The sequence below is a fragment of the Knufia obscura genome (genome assembly GCF_036327395.1).
Source record: "Knufia obscura strain CCFEE 5817 isolate CBS 148926 chromosome Unknown scaffold_1, whole genome shotgun sequence".
Lineage (NCBI taxonomy): Eukaryota > Fungi > Ascomycota > Eurotiomycetes > Chaetothyriales > Trichomeriaceae > Knufia > Knufia obscura.
This window is the reverse complement of record NW_027042687.1, coordinates 2,711,618-2,726,646: the sequence shown is the minus strand read 5'-3', so window position 1 is coordinate 2,726,646 and position 15,029 is coordinate 2,711,618. Positions and strand designations below refer to the sequence as shown.

At 49.6% G+C, this 15,029-nt stretch overlaps 7 protein-coding genes across 7 annotated transcripts; 5 read left to right on the top strand and 2 right to left on the bottom strand.

Moving 5' to 3' along the window:
• Positions 1–1,384: 1,384 nt before the first annotated feature.
• On the top strand, positions 1,385–4,045 carry PMZ80_001025 (uncharacterized protein; the record flags this gene model as incomplete). The annotated part of the gene is made up of 5 exons (XM_064869474.1): positions 1,385–1,667; positions 1,721–2,529; positions 2,582–2,716; positions 2,768–2,892; positions 2,944–4,045. The coding sequence occupies 5 exons, from the start codon at positions 1,385–1,387 to the stop codon at positions 4,043–4,045; spliced, it is 2,454 nt and encodes an 817-aa protein (XP_064734971.1).
• Positions 4,046–4,685: 640 nt separating this feature from the next.
• On the bottom strand, positions 4,686–5,173 carry PMZ80_001024 (uncharacterized protein; the record flags this gene model as incomplete). The annotated part of the gene is made up of 2 exons (XM_064869473.1): positions 4,686–4,997; positions 5,078–5,173. The coding sequence occupies 2 exons, from the start codon at positions 5,171–5,173 to the stop codon at positions 4,686–4,688; spliced, it is 408 nt and encodes a 135-aa protein (XP_064734970.1).
• Positions 5,174–5,805: 632 nt separating this feature from the next.
• PMZ80_001023 (uncharacterized protein) lies at positions 5,806–6,822 on the top strand (the record flags this gene model as incomplete). The annotated part of the gene is made up of 2 exons (XM_064869472.1): positions 5,806–6,012; positions 6,076–6,822. The coding sequence occupies 2 exons, from the start codon at positions 5,806–5,808 to the stop codon at positions 6,820–6,822; spliced, it is 954 nt and encodes a 317-aa protein (XP_064734969.1).
• Positions 6,823–7,227: 405 nt separating this feature from the next.
• PMZ80_001022 (uncharacterized protein) lies at positions 7,228–8,673 on the bottom strand (the record flags this gene model as incomplete). Its single annotated transcript, XM_064869471.1, has 1 exon — positions 7,228–8,673. One exon carries the CDS (start codon positions 8,671–8,673, stop codon positions 7,228–7,230), a length of 1,446 nt encoding a protein of 481 aa, XP_064734968.1.
• A 650-nt stretch (positions 8,674–9,323) lies between these two features.
• PMZ80_001021 (uncharacterized protein) lies at positions 9,324–10,465 on the top strand (the record flags this gene model as incomplete). Its single annotated transcript, XM_064869470.1, has 7 exons — positions 9,324–9,363; positions 9,420–9,581; positions 9,635–9,667; positions 9,721–9,797; positions 9,853–10,071; positions 10,128–10,188; positions 10,233–10,465. 7 exons carry the CDS (start codon positions 9,324–9,326, stop codon positions 10,463–10,465), a joined length of 825 nt encoding a protein of 274 aa, XP_064734967.1.
• A 576-nt stretch (positions 10,466–11,041) lies between these two features.
• Positions 11,042–12,254, top strand: PMZ80_001020 (uncharacterized protein; the record flags this gene model as incomplete). Its single annotated transcript, XM_064869469.1, has 3 exons — positions 11,042–11,201; positions 11,267–11,667; positions 11,820–12,254. The coding sequence occupies 3 exons, from the start codon at positions 11,042–11,044 to the stop codon at positions 12,252–12,254; spliced, it is 996 nt and encodes a 331-aa protein (XP_064734966.1).
• A 704-nt stretch (positions 12,255–12,958) lies between these two features.
• On the top strand, positions 12,959–14,380 carry PMZ80_001019 (uncharacterized protein; the record flags this gene model as incomplete). The annotated part of the gene is made up of 2 exons (XM_064869468.1): positions 12,959–13,026; positions 13,084–14,380. 2 exons carry the CDS (start codon positions 12,959–12,961, stop codon positions 14,378–14,380), a joined length of 1,365 nt encoding a protein of 454 aa, XP_064734965.1.
• Between the last annotated feature and the right edge of the window lie 649 nt (positions 14,381–15,029).

The window sequence follows — 15,029 nt, the reverse complement described above, 5'->3', positions numbered from 1 at the left end:
GGAGCTGTATGCGGAAGCTTTACTGCGAAATTTCCCCGTCTAATGGCTGTACTGAAAAAGGTTCCCTTCGCATCTTTCACTAACTTAGACAGTGTCCTGACGGTGATTAGACAATTTGGACTCAAAGCTGTCGTTGCTGCTCGTGGCGGGTCAAGGAGTGTCTCCAGCTCAATCACAAAAATTAGTTCGCCCTCACTAACACGAGGCCTTGCCATGTCTAAGCAGAAGTAATGCACTGCGGGGGTAAGACCTGTTGGATCGCTCGCCATGCCTCGATCCTGCACTCGGACCGCAATTCCTACATGTTTGTCAGTAGTGATCAGTGTCTGCAAGGCTCTGCGATGATATCTACGTTCGACTCGAGGGCGTCGCATGTTTGGTGTGTCGATTTGCCATGTCCTGAAAGTAGGGAAAATTTGAGTCACGGTAGTCGCTCGCTTGGCCTACGAAGGGCGCTAAAATCTGAAGACGGACGCCATTACAAGTAACGTGGGCACGCTGAATTTTATCACTACCAAACCACATTTTCCAGCAGTAGAAGTCTCAATCATCAATCACAAGTTTTCCCACATGGTCTTGATGAAAGTCGAGATAAGTCGCATGTCCTCAGCGAGCTGTAGCTGGCGCCAGACTTTCCAGTCTTTCCATCTTGCCTGGATATATACCTAGGCATCAGTTATAAAGGTCAGAAAGACTGCCACCGGATCGAAGATCGGGTAAGCACTCAGTTCCCCGCAATTTGCTCCAAGCAAGTCTGCAGTCGCGATGAGCCACTGCTGAACATAGAGCTCAATTACTTATCCCGATGGGAGACAACCTGCTAAACCTTCACGCTTTATCGTTTGTGCAATTTGGTGAACGAAGGTCCGCACGTGAAGGATGCAGTCCGAATCTCCTGATGACAGTGATCGAGTGCAGCACAGTACTGGCGATAAGAGTGACACAAACAGGACCACCGCCGTCTGCAATCTCTGTAACCGAAGCTATTCCCGAATGGAGCACCTCATCAGACATCTGCGATCACGTATGTATGTTGGCTGGTTACTCCTTGTATAGACGCTTACAGATCGCGTCAGATACGCGAGAAAAACCGTTCGCATGTTCAATATGCCGGAAGTCCTTCGCACGGACGTGAGTCAATGACAGCTCACGCCTCCCGACGAGTAATACAGACTAATGCGTGATTAGAGATGTGCTTCAGCGCCACTACGTCAATCACGTCGAAGGCGAAGCCACTAACAAGCGTCAAGGTCTGGGAGAACCAACACAAAGAGCATCTCGAGCGTGTGTGGCTTGTGCAGAGGCTAAAGTTCGATGTCAAGGTGGAAATCCATGTCGTCGATGCTTGACCAAGAACGTATCATGTCGGCCACGTCCAAAAACAATGCACAAGCAGCCTCGTTGCGATTCCACCATCCGCAGTGTACGGTCTGATGAACCAGAGGCCGCGAATGGCATCGAATATGACCGCTCTCAATCTGCAAAGCAATTTCCCGGCGATGATACTCTTTCACCTGGAGAGCAGCTCAGCCGATCAATCGCTATTTCAGGTTCTTCGACCGTTGGCGACCATCCAACTATTGATTCATCGCTACAGCGCGAGAAGCAAGTCAGCTCGCTCGGTGATCCCCCAATAGGATTTTCCATACAGATGTCCTTGGATGATTGTGAGTTACAATTTCTCCTGCATCTACCGACTCAATACTGACTCGGACTTCAGCAAACCTTGTTGATTCGCCAGCCGAGGAGCTCAGCCCAGAACACGAAAGTTCGTACATCACCGATTTCCTCATGTCGGTCATGCTGAGTACAGATACGCGAAATGAGACGGCCGATCTGTCGAACAGTATACAGCGTTCTTCGCCAGCAGATGTGTTGGACTTCACGGGCGCATCTTTCCATTACCTGGAATTACAGCCTTGGTTGGGTTCTACTCACCAGGCGAGCAAGCAGATCAATGCCATTGAGGTGGAGCGAGTCCACGACAGGAATGCACCAGCGCACATGCAATCACCGAGAATCACCTCGACACAACCGCAGAATGGTCTCGTACTGGGAGCTCAGGCCTTTCGAGACTCGATGTGGTCATTTGACCCGTGTCAAAAAGACCAATGGAAGACCAAAGTGGCTCAACTATCTTGCTCCACTTACAGTCTTGATATAGCTTGGGCACAACATGACGCTAGAGCTGATGATGTTCAAGTTGTGACCATCAATTCGGCCGTCCGCAACAAAATGGTGTCTCTCCTACTGTCTCTGTCTGATCATCCATCGATCGACTCGACTGCATCACTTCTTTCTTACTTTCCTTCTCCAGAACTTTTGACAAAGTTAGTGAATCGTTTTCTGGTCGATCATGCAACAGAAATCGATACCTTTATTCACATACCAACATTCGATCCCGAACAGCAAACACCGGAATTATCCATGGGGATGATTGCTTCCGCAGCCTTGTCCTCTACGCTTATGTCTGTGCATGATTTTGGCTGCCTATTGCACGAAGCTCATCGAGAGCTTAACGCAAGATTGGTGTGTTGCATGTTCCATCATAATTCTAGACACGATGCTGACAATGATTCAGCACAGCAATGATAACAGGAATATTCGACTACTTGCTCCCATGCAATCTCTTGCCTTGTCGACCAACTGCGGTCTTTGGAGTGGCGATCGAAGGAGCATGGAAATAGCAGAGGGACTCAGGAACTCGCTTGTCACGGTAGATGCTTCATATAGTACTCAGTTTGCTGGCTAACCTTGATGTCGTTAGATGTTGAGACGGGCCCGGGTCTTCAGTGCTTACAACACTACATGTGTCGAACCTAAATCGACTGATTCTGCAAATGAGACTGAAGAGAAATGGCGGACTTGGGTGAGGTGCGAGTCCCTCAAAAGGTATGTTTAGGTCAGGTCACGAAGTAGTCATGGTAGACTAACACGCAACAGGTTGGGCATACACGTATTGACGACGGATGTGCAATGTTCTATGTCCCTCCTCATACCACCTTTATTATCACCCACCGACATGAGACTTGCTCTTCCAGCCCCAAGAGATCTGTGGGAAGCTGAGACGGCCGAGTCATGGAGGAGCCTCTATCTAGCTAAGTCAACACCGTCAAGGTTTAGCTCTTTGCCATCCGTACGCAATTGTATCCAAGAACTCGGCCACGTTCTACCACCGAGAGATGCGGTCGATCCTCAATTGACATCTCTGGTTATCTTATCCGGGCTCTGGCCATCAATCTTTAGTTTCCGGCAACTTGCTCAGTTAAGAAGCGACGGGGAAAGCTACAATAATTTGATCGTCAGATCTCTGTACCAGGAAGCCAAAGATACGCAGGATGCTTTCAAGGTCGTCTTCTCAGACTGGTGCGGCGGTCTGGAGCCTGCCACCCTTATGCTCCATGAAAGAATGCTTATGTCTCTGCATGTATCGCTTGAAGACGTTCAACTTCTCGGAGGCAAGGTTGGTGAGCTCGAAGCTCGACGAGTTGTACCTATGCTTACCGCCTGGATAAGACGTCGGGAGTCCCGCCAAGCAGTTTGGCATGCTGCTCAATTGCTTCGTACCGCGAGGACATGTCGTGGCTCTCTACCGGCATCCTCAATGATTGCGGTGTACCATTCCGGCTTGGTCCTTTGGGCCTATTCAGCAACACTATCGATCGAAAACTTGGCAGTGCCTAACACAGCTTTATTCGCCCACGAGACTCCTGGCAAATTGATTTGCTTGGATGGAGATAACGATGTTCAGCAGTTCCTGGCGGTTGGACAAGGGACGCCGGTCATTACTCTACACAACCACTCCATGGACAGCCAGGCCGCAAAATACATTCCTATTCGTGATGGACGGGCGGTGATGACGAGTGTGGTGGATTTCATTCTCACCAAGAACGGCGCTCCTGATACAAGGGATTGTCTACCGTTAGTAGCAAATCTCGGACGCTTAATGCTGGAACTTGGGTATGCAGCTGGCAAGATGTCGCGAGAATGCATTGCGCAGCATATTCAGAACTCCTCGGAAGGCTGTACTACCAACAACGAATGATCACTACTTCCCTAGAACGCTAAAACCAGATTGTTACTACAACGTCGATATTTTAGTCGACCGTGCTTGGATACTCCCTAACCTGTTGACCGTGTCGATGGAGTGACAAGCCCTTGGCACTGGCCGATATTTAGTGTCACAGTAGCGATTCGTAGCCGTACCTGTTCTTGGGCCTGCCCTCGTATGAGATCTTTCGGCACACCATGGCAATATTCTGTTCGGAAAAGCGCCATGCAGTCCCGAGGGTCATTCGCAGAAACGTCAAGTACGCGCAGGCCAATCACTCAAGAACGAAAGGGACACTGCCGCTAGAGCGAAGCAGAAGAGCAGAACAGAAACCAACGGAAACCGTTCCATGGCGATGTATATACAATTCCCGTACCGCGCCACAGTATGTACGACTCCACCACGGTCTAAACAGCAATCTTCTAGGTCCAGATGGCACTTTTCGCAACGCCAATTCTAAGTAGTCATCTGCTTTGTCGGAAACGAGTCTCACACGACCAAAACGGGCCTTCTCAGCTCGGTGTGTCAGCCCATTGTGGCAGAATCGTGCAGTATGTGTGTTCCACGCTCCAAGCACCACACTGCTGTTCACCTCACTCAGCTGGTGAACTCTCGCTGCTGGACGTATGTCCGATTACTGATTCCAGTCACCGGATTCCTTCAGCTGTGTAGCAACAGCGCTGGCGGTCATCAGCGCATCTCTGCCGGCTGGGACACCGCAGTACACCATGGCGTGTCTACAAGCTTCGCATACCTGTTCTTCAGTCAAACCATTGTGAAATGCAGCTCGGAGATGAATTTTCAGCTCTTCGTGGCGATTTAGTGCAATCAGCATAGCCAAATTCATCAACGATCGTTCGCGGAAAGCGAGCCCTGGTCTGGCATAACCAGTGAAACAAACTTCCATAATGAATTCTTGTGCCGTCGACTTGAAAATGTCTGACCCCTAGCCTCAAGTATCAGAATACAGCTCAATTCCACAGTTCAGGCTCGCTAGAGAGGACGACAACCTAGTGCAATACTCACCGCCGGATCACGGAGTTCGGACGCATGCTTGTCTCCAAAGAACTCCTTCACTTTTTGCACTCCCAACTCCTTCCTGCTTTGGGTCGAGTCGGACATTATGATTATGGAACAAATGTGCCTGAACAGATCGGTGACAGGTATCAGGTTCGGTGTGAAAGATTGAGCTACCTTCAATCTGTAGTCGCAATTATGAGGTGGTATAGATATAGAACAGTAAGTACACTAGTTGAACTCACAGTCTGTGGTTGGCTGAGGAGGGGAATCTGCAACAGGCAGCTGACAACTAAGCAGCTGCACCACGGCCCCTCGATACCCTACCCCTCATGCTTCCCCAGAACTGGGAATAGTGGCGGTTACTGTAGTGGTGCAGCGGTACCATCAAACGGACAACGAGAAGCCGAGGAGTCCTCTCTGGGCTCCACCGGCAACTGTACCCGTACCATTCCACCCCCACATGGCCGGAGCAAAGATGCTCGGCATCTACGTTGTCCCAAGTCCGGACACTGGTTTGATGACAACTCCGGTCCGGAAGCCTGATGGCAACTCGATTACAGATCCGTCTTCGGCTTGTCACCTGCGCATAAGTTATACTGTCTACGCTCGATGATAGTGATCTCGCCGTTGTGGCATTCTATTGTGACGTTGAAGCGTCGTTAACACAGCTCTCCTCCTTCGTCTCTGGTTCGTTTCCAATTCAACGATTCATACTTGACACGTTATATCGGAAGATGAGTTTCAACGAGTACCGCAACGTAGGCTTCATCGGTCTTGGGGTTATGGGTCTGCCGATGGCCAAGAATCTGGCCAGAAAGCTGCCCGACGGGACGAAGGTCGCGGTGTATGACCTAAGTACCGCAGCAATGGACGAGCTGAGTCAGGAATTCCCGAACAAGATCGTGAAAGCAAACAATGCTCGAGAAGTCTTCAGCCATTCGGTGAGCAGATCTTACAGTGCTTGCACCCGAACACGCCTTCTGAAGACTAATATTATTTCGCAGAACCTTATCGTGACAATGCTGCCAGAAGGGAAGCATGTAAGTTCAGTTTACATGAGCTCGGAGACACAGCTTGACTCGGTTGATCTCAAGAATAAGATTCTCATCGATTCCTCGACCATAGACGTGGAAACCAGCCTGGCAGTAGCAGACCACGTTGCCAAGATCGACTCTTCTGCATTGTTCTGTGATGCACCAGTCAGTGGACAAGCCCAAGGCGCCATCGATGGTACACTTGCATTCTTCCTAGGCATATCTGAGTCACACGGCAAATACAAGGTTGTCTCTGACCTTGTGAGACTTATGGGTAACAAGGACAAGGTCCTACCATGTGGTGGTCCTTCTCTGGGACTAGTTGCCAAAATCAGTCACAACTACCTTGCTGGTGTCATGAGTGTTGCTACTTGCGAAACGATGGACCTCGGTATACGTGCTGGACTTGACCCAAAGATGTTGTATCGAGTCTTGTGTGCTGGCGCCGCCAGAAATCCTATGGTTGAGCATGCCAACCCTGTGCCAGGGCTGGTGCCGACAGCTGCATCGTCCAACGGGTATAAGCCTGGATTCAGAGCCAGTCTCATGGCCAAGGATGTATCTTTAGGTGTACAGATGGCTCAAACATACAAGTCCAACATTGTGCTTGGGGCACCGACCATGGACGTTTATCGAAGAGCTCTACCTAAGTATGGTGGCTATGATTTCACGGCCATTTATCGGTTATATGCTGATGACCAGAATGGAATCCAGTAAAATCATGCTAGCGACGACATCATGTATAGATTGGTGATATCCTCCCTTCTCATCTGTCCATGCATTATCGTGGCTTGGCTTGTTGGGTCTAAAAGGTGGCGTAGTCACTACCCTACTTGTGGCCACTTGCTTGATGTACATTAACAGAGCTCAGAGTAGAACAACACGCCCAGGTTTTGCACCCGGAGAAGTCGTGATCACACCTGTAGGGTACGGCAGTGCCTAAGGTCAGCAATTCGTGCCAGAGACGTACTATTACACACTTCGAGGCAATCATCTTGCCAGGTCACGATCGTGCTCACATCAATCCCAAAAACATATCCAATAGACTACATTCATTGGAATCTACTTGTTTCGACGTCGTATTGTACGTTTTGACGACAACTCTGGTAGAATCTAAACATGCTACTGTGCTAAAATTCCAACACTCCTCACTGCCGCGCCACTCGACACAGTATCCGCGGTCTCCTCAATACTGGTCAAAAGTACTTCATGGCCAGGAGTAGGTTGAGTCTTCATTAATCGTTGAAGGTCTGTTTTCCAGTTCACGAACAATGGTCCATGAATCTTCATCATCTCCGTAGGGTCTGCTCGACGCAGAGCTCGGAAGTACCAGTCCTCCTCTGCTGCACGATCTGGCTCGTTTTCGTGCAATCTCAGCTTGTTTGCAGCGCTTTGTGGATTCACGAAGGTCTGAAAGACGTATCGTCGAACGGCAGAGTACTCTGCGAGAAGGTCCTGCGGATCATGATACTGCTCATTCAGAATCGCATGAAGTGCTTGGGCGAGAATATCAACGTCGAGTAAGCCGGTGCACAGTCCAAGACCTGCAATCGGGTTGTTGAGATGTGCTGCGTCGCCAGCAAGTACAACTCTGCCTCGATGCATGGTACTTGCCAAAAGTTGGTGGATGCGATATACTCGTTTTCTAACGGTAGTATGTGTACTAGGTCGAGGGCCATCGATATACTTTAGGAGCAGCTGCTCCACGTAGTCATCATCTTCGGCTGCTGCATCCGTTATGCTGGGGTCTGCCACAGCCATTGCGTATCTCCATAATCCAGGCTCACCAGGTGTGATCTTTTCGAGCGGTACGACGACGCCCCAATGAACTGGATCAACCACAAAATATGCAGGATTCGGATCGACAGAGGACACGACGCGCCGTACGTCCGTAGCAATCAGCCTTTCTGGCCATGAAAAACCACTGAACTGTATGCCGAGCAGTTTTCGAACAGTAGACTTTCCTCCATCACAACCTGCCAAGTATTGCGTCCTCAACACCTCCGGTTTTCCAGCGGACTCAATTGTCACATTCACACCAGCTGCGTCCTGATCGATGTCCACAAGAGTGGTATCAAACAATACTTGAGCCAACTTTGTACGATTGACCTCCTCGAGTAACAAGGCCACCAATTTGCTCTGTACAAAACCGACGCAGAACTGACCTTCCGGATATGTCCCATTTGTTCTCAGCTCGCAAGTCTGCAGTTTTGCAATCCTTTCACCCAACAGGTTGTTACCATTACCGTCATCAGCAAGAGGTTTGCGCCACGAGTTGCCTGCCATGCAGAAACCATGCTCAACCACGGTGTCATATATGCCGGCAGTTTTGAATACCTCAAGCACTGGAGGGTAGTGGAGCAGACCGCGCGGAGAAGTGTCGACACCATCACCTTTTTCGATGACTATCGAATGAACGTTCTTGCGAGCGAGTAGGAGAGCTAATAGCAGTCCAACAGGTCCAGCACCGACGATGACCACGGGAGCTTCCCTGCAGTGATTCGTTATCTCCTCTGTTTGAGTGTTTGCAGCGTCGACTTTGGCGAGGATCTCCATACCTCCATTCATGTCGTGCATTTCGCACCAGAATCTCCGTGTATGGATATTGTCCTCCGAGTGTGTATGCTTCAGAAACGTCCCCTAAAACTGTTGCTAGCAAACGATATTCAGAGGTTCGCCGGGACTTCTAGGTCGTATCATGATCTGGTTGAGCGTTATGGCGGTGTCTCGATACCATGTATGCTACTAGTCCCGGATCATCTGATCGTCCTATCATCCTCGGATGATACTTTGGGGCAGCAGATGCGGGAGACAGCGATCTCGAAGCGCCTGGACCATACCGCAGCAGATGGGGAAGCAGCCACACTCGGATGCACTAATTGCGGGCGTTGTGGGGGTGGAGCCACGCACTCACAGGACACTAAGCTATGCTGAATATTTTGCCTCAAGAGTCTGATACGCTTTCCGAGCAACGGAAAGACCATTTACAGCAAAACCAAGCCTGGACGTTCATCATAGTTGACTCGATCAACGAACTTTGACAACCATCCCAAGCCAATAATCTGGCAAGACGTGCTCCGGAACAGGCATATCAGAGCACCTCCAAGGCAGCAAAATCCTTGAGCTCGACATATTAAGCATTGCGGCATCGCTGCGTACCTCTCTGTAATTAGATCAGGCACGCTCCTACACCAATATACGACTTAGAAAGAGAACAAATGGGCAACTGTGATTGCTTCTCCGGTACTCCCGGTGACAGTATGTTAAGAATGTACTGCTTTACGCCTGGCCGTGGGCCTGATAGTGAATGCTAGAGAGTCATCAGTCTGCCGGTTCAGTCAAGAGGCTGCACAACTTCGATGTTTATCAGGTGAAAACCAGTTTTGGCGACAGCAAGGGAGAGATTCTTCTGCTGCCGGATGCGTTCGGACTGGCCAAGCACAATATGATTTTGGCAGACCACCTAAGTACACATGGTATGAACAAGTACTAAACGGGCAAGGTAGCCCCTGCTGATGAAGGAGCGCAGGCTACAACGTTACAATTCTCGACTATTACCAGGGTACGACATTGTCAGGCTACGAGTCTTTGAGAATCACGTATTGATTTGAATAGGTAAGGCACTCCCAGAAGCACTTATGGACTATGTGCCAGGCACAGATCTTGACAGTTCTGATCAATTCACCGAAGAGGTAGGCGCAATGCTCCCCGTAACCTGATGCAGTGTGACTTGCTTATTCGTCATAGGAGAAGAACGCTATCCGTGGCGTAGACGTAACCAGGTGGTCACAAGACGTGGATCCAGTCCGAGTACATGAGCTGGTTGTACCCTTCATCGTAGAAATGAAGGCCAGTTTGCAGCCAGCAACGAAACTACACATTTTGGGTCATTGCTTCGGTGGACGACAAGCTTTTGAGCTAGCGAGTAATGTACAACTTATTACGTCTATTGTGATTATGCATCCGGTATGCATTCAGGTATGCATTGCCGTTGGTGACCATGTTAACGTGGGACCCTGCAGGCTCCCTACGAATTAAAGGATGTGAAGAGTTTTGGGGTGCCTCTCTTCGTCGGCCTCGCTGGTAAGTCTACGTCCTCTTCTTCGAAAGGGTTTCATCGACCATAGTTGTCAAAGTATTCACCATGCAAAATCTAGAGAACGACATGTTTGCTCCCGCTGCAACCAAAACACTACCAGAAGCCATGAAAGACACGGAGGTGTATTACAAGTTCGCAATTTATGGTGGAACGCAGCACGGTTTTGCTTCTCGGTCAGATCCCCAAGACGAGTTAGCTGAAAAAGCGTACCGCTCGAGCATCAAAGATACCATATACTGGATAAGTCAATTTTCGAATTAAGAAGTTTTCTAGAGCAGTCAAGTTCTGATGACCTACAATGCCGCTCATGCATCTTAATACTATGGCTTCCTGAAGTCTCTGGTGCTTACGTATCCAGGTAATTAGCTCCTCGACTATGTTGTTGTTACCACTATCATATAGTACTGTGTGGATATTGTTGGTAAGTGGTGAATAGCCTGGTGAGTGTGAAGAACCAGGATGACGATAGATGTAATGATCGAGTCGCACTTTGCCCCCACCACAAATGAAATATCGCCGGGTTCCGGTCCTGTCGAACGAGCATCCCCCACACGCCGACTTCTCAATATAACAATCTCCACAAGACGTGTCTGGCCGAAGACAAAGAAGGCTACGTGTCAGAATCATAGAAGCATGCCATACGATGCTCTAAAGGAGCTACCGATACATGTCGGTCAAAAATACACACAAAGCCGACTCCATAAATGGAAGATCCAGTCAAACCGAAGGCAACCGATGTACGGTGATACTTATCGAGCAGACAGTCCTACCGTGTCACAAGAGGCACGACTGCTGCTCGTTCAACGTCTACCAAAGTATCGACTATAGAGCAACGTCATGGCGGATTACACTCATTACAATCCCGGCCTTGACCCTGAGTGGGTCGAGTTCAGCGAAACACTGAAACCTCCGGTGCTACCTAAGGATCTGACAGCAGCAAAGAAGGTCTTCAACGACCAACGAGCAAAACTCTTTAAGGATGTTCTGGGACCCGTTGGTACGTTGTGGTGGTCGAAAAACAGCTTACGGTGATGAGATCTAGTATCTCTAATATACATCTAGATGGGCTTTCGACCAAGAATATTTCGATACCAACCAGAGATGGTCATTCACTCTCCTGCCGATTGTATTCTCCAGACAATAGAGCAACGTCAACCGAGCTGACCCCATTATACATATACCTCCATGGCGGTGGGTTCCTCTTCGGCAGTATTGAGACTGAAGATATGCATTGTCGACTGCTATGTGTCAATGTACCATGTGTCGTTATGAATATTGATTATCGACACACACCTGAATGGAAGTTCCCGACGCAATTCAACGACGTATTCGATGCCGTTGACTGGGTTTTTCAGACGGATCGTGCTGGTGAGCTTGGCTATGATCCGAATAATGTCATTCTTGGTGGAATAAGTGCTGGCGGCACCATGGCACTGGCAGCTGCAGTGCGCGAGATTGAAACAGTAAGTGGCTTGTCCTCTCAATACGCATTGGTCCGTGACTGGGATGCACGAGTCTCGGGCTTCAGCTTGACGAGAATCTGGCGTCACCAATGTATACACCACTCTTGCTCCGACCTTCGTGGTACACGCAGCTTACCTTTCATGGTTCACAGGGCAAGAACAGATTAACCGGTCTCAACGTGTCCATACCTTCGACAGTACAACCTTCGAAATTTCCCCGCGGTCTTGTGAAAAACGGCTACACCTCGTACGAGCAGAACGAACACGCCCCAATACTGCCCATGAAATCCCTGATATACCTCCGCGGCTTCCTGGACGAAGATCCAGAATCACCCTACATGTCGACAATGCTACAGCCCGATTCAGTGCTTACACAATTTCCACGTTCTGCCTTTCATGTTTGTGGTGCAGACCCAATACGCGATGGTACCCTGTTGTTCGAAGAGAAACTCAGGGGACTCGGAGTTCGGACAAGGTTGCAGGTCTACCCAGGATGGCCGCATGCATTTTGGAATTATCCACAGCTCAAAACTGCTGGTCAATACCGGCAGAGGTTGATAGAGGATACGAAATGGTTGCTCGGATAGCCTGGACTTTGACTAGGGACTCTGGGTATACGTGTTCGCGCTCCGTGAATGTGTAGGTAAAATGAGAATAATGACACGAAACTTGTACTGTGTGATGCCTTAGACATTCACGATGAATCGATGTGAGCTAACCTGAAGACTCCACGATTTAGGCACGTCCAGTTTCAAGGACTACCACGAATATGTTTGTGAAAATTCGCGTCTGCCCATTATTCTATCCACATCGTGCATCATGCAAAGCACTGAGGCTATGGAGCCTTAGTTCGAGCCGCATCCTGTCCGAACGCTTGGACCTTCCACCACTAAACTGGAGAGGTGGACCTCCTCCCCCACACGGGCGCAGTCTCCAGAGCCTGACCAGATCGAATGCTGATGCCGTAGTAACATCCGGAGGAACATAGAACCACATGCCACGACTCCCGGCTCATGAAGCTCGTTTCGTGAAGCTCAGGACTTTGATGCAGCCCTGATATACTCTCCTGATATCCGGCTAGATTGTGGTTTTACGTGGCGGTTGCTCTGGACAATGCTCAGCTTTCGCAGCTCATATATGCGCGTCGAAGAGCTTCACGGACACGTCCTGGTAACAGTAAATAAAGTTGTGAGACACTGGTGCTGTGCTACATGAACTACTTTGACATCCACCCTCGACCTGTTCTACATCGACTGCAAGCAAGTTGTCTTCCGATCGTGTACTGAGCAAGATGCCTCTGACTGCATTCACGTACGATGATGCTTACCAATATCTAAATGGCTTTGGAGATTATCATGAGTATGATGCTTGGACGACCTTGATCGAACACTTAAGATACTGACCTGACTGGTGTAGGACCGAAAGTATCACAGGCGCCTTGCCAATCGCTCGAAACTCCCCTCAGAAGCCTGCGTACGGACTTTACACAGAAAAACTCTCTGGCACCGCCTTCACAGTTCCCCGAGCCGATAACCAGCAGACATGGCTCTATCGCATTCTACCATCGGCTGCACATGCAAACTTTGAGGCCTATAAGCCACGCGCTTCACCAACTGATACGAACGGGGATACAGTCAATGGCCTACCGAACGAAAAGAAGCTTCGTTTCACTCCTGATCAGCTATTGTTTGATCCCTTCGACATAGAGGAAAAGGAGGACTGGGTCAGTGGCATGCGACTGGTCGCTGGCGCAGGGGACCCTACCATGAAGACTGGCCTTGGTATTTACGTTATTACTGCGGGAGTAGACATGCCGGCCAAGCAGGCATACTACTCTGCCGATGGAGATTTGCTGATTGTGCCACAACATGGAGTTCTGGATATTCAGACTGAACTTGGAAAGCTCACCGTCCGACCAAATGAAATCGTGGTAATACCTCGTGGTATTCGGTTTCGAGTGACACTACCAACTGGTCCTGTTCGAGCTTTCGCTCTTGAGCTTTACCAAGGACATTTCAAGCTGCCAGAGCTTGGCTTCATTGGATCCTCTGGACTGGCAAATGCTCGTGACTTTCAGGTGCCCGTAGCAGCTTACGAAGAAGACCATCATTCCGAGTGGCATGTAGTGGCACGATTTGACGGCGATCTGTTTCAGCTTCGACAAAGCCATAGTCCATTCGACGTAGTGGCTTGGCACGGAACATACTACCCGTACAAGTACGATTTAAGTCGGTTCAACACTGTTGGAAGTGTCAGCTTCGACCATCTAGACCCAAGCATCTACACAGTACTCACAGCGCCATCTGATACTGCTGGAGTTTCGATTGCTGATTTTGTCTTTTTCGCGCCACGGTGGTCTGTACAGGAGGATACGTTTCGTCCCCCATGGTACCATCGCAACACCATGTCTGAGTTTTCGGGCATGATTGAGGCAGAGTTCGACCTGAGCAAGAGCAAGGGCTTACAGCCTGCTGGTGCGACACTCCACAATACCATGTCCGGGCACGGACCAGAGTCAAGATCACATGAAGTCGCGTCGAAGGAAGAGCTTGTTCCAAAGAAAGAGGGTACAAGCGTTAAGGCGTTCATGTTTGAGTCGTCTTTGATGCTAGGGGTCACAGAATGGGCATTGACACACAGTGGCAAGGTGCGACCATCATACACAGAGGAGAAGTGGCAGCCTCTCAAGGTTCACTTCCAGAAGCCTACCTGAAGTGGCCTGCAGATAACCAATCAGAACGTGTACTTCAATTATGACGCAGGCTCATCGCCGTTGAATAGATATCTTGCTGCTATTACTTCCTGTAGTAAGATGTTCTCGGGGCGGATGTGATGATGACGATTGATACAGAGCATCGACGGTCGCCACGGCGAAGACGACACCACATCTTACGCGAACCCGGTGTGTTGCATAGTAGGCATCATCCGCACTGTCCCAGCCAAAATCTCGGCTACTCTAATTTTGACTCTGATTCCATGCTTCTTATCACACATCGCTTCTGCAGGGGTTTTGTAGCATTTGGGACTACGGCATTTGCCCCTCACAGTGGTGGCAACGTCACCCCACATACTCCGACGAATGTGCCCAGGCCATGTAGAGTGCTCTCGGCAGCTGGATCAAGCTGGCCTCTTCCTAGTTCGAACCCTGAGGCCGAGCTTCAGCACAGACCGAGAGAATAAAGCGATACTCCAGGTATTGTGGCGTAGACGTTCCGCCATCAGATACGTCCGCGCTCCACCGCAAAAAGCCTTGAATGTCCGAGACAGCACTTTTATATAACGATCCCATTCCTGGATTGAGCAGCAATACAGGTCACATCGACCGATCTGCACCGTCTGCACAGCTGTCGAGCTGACATCAA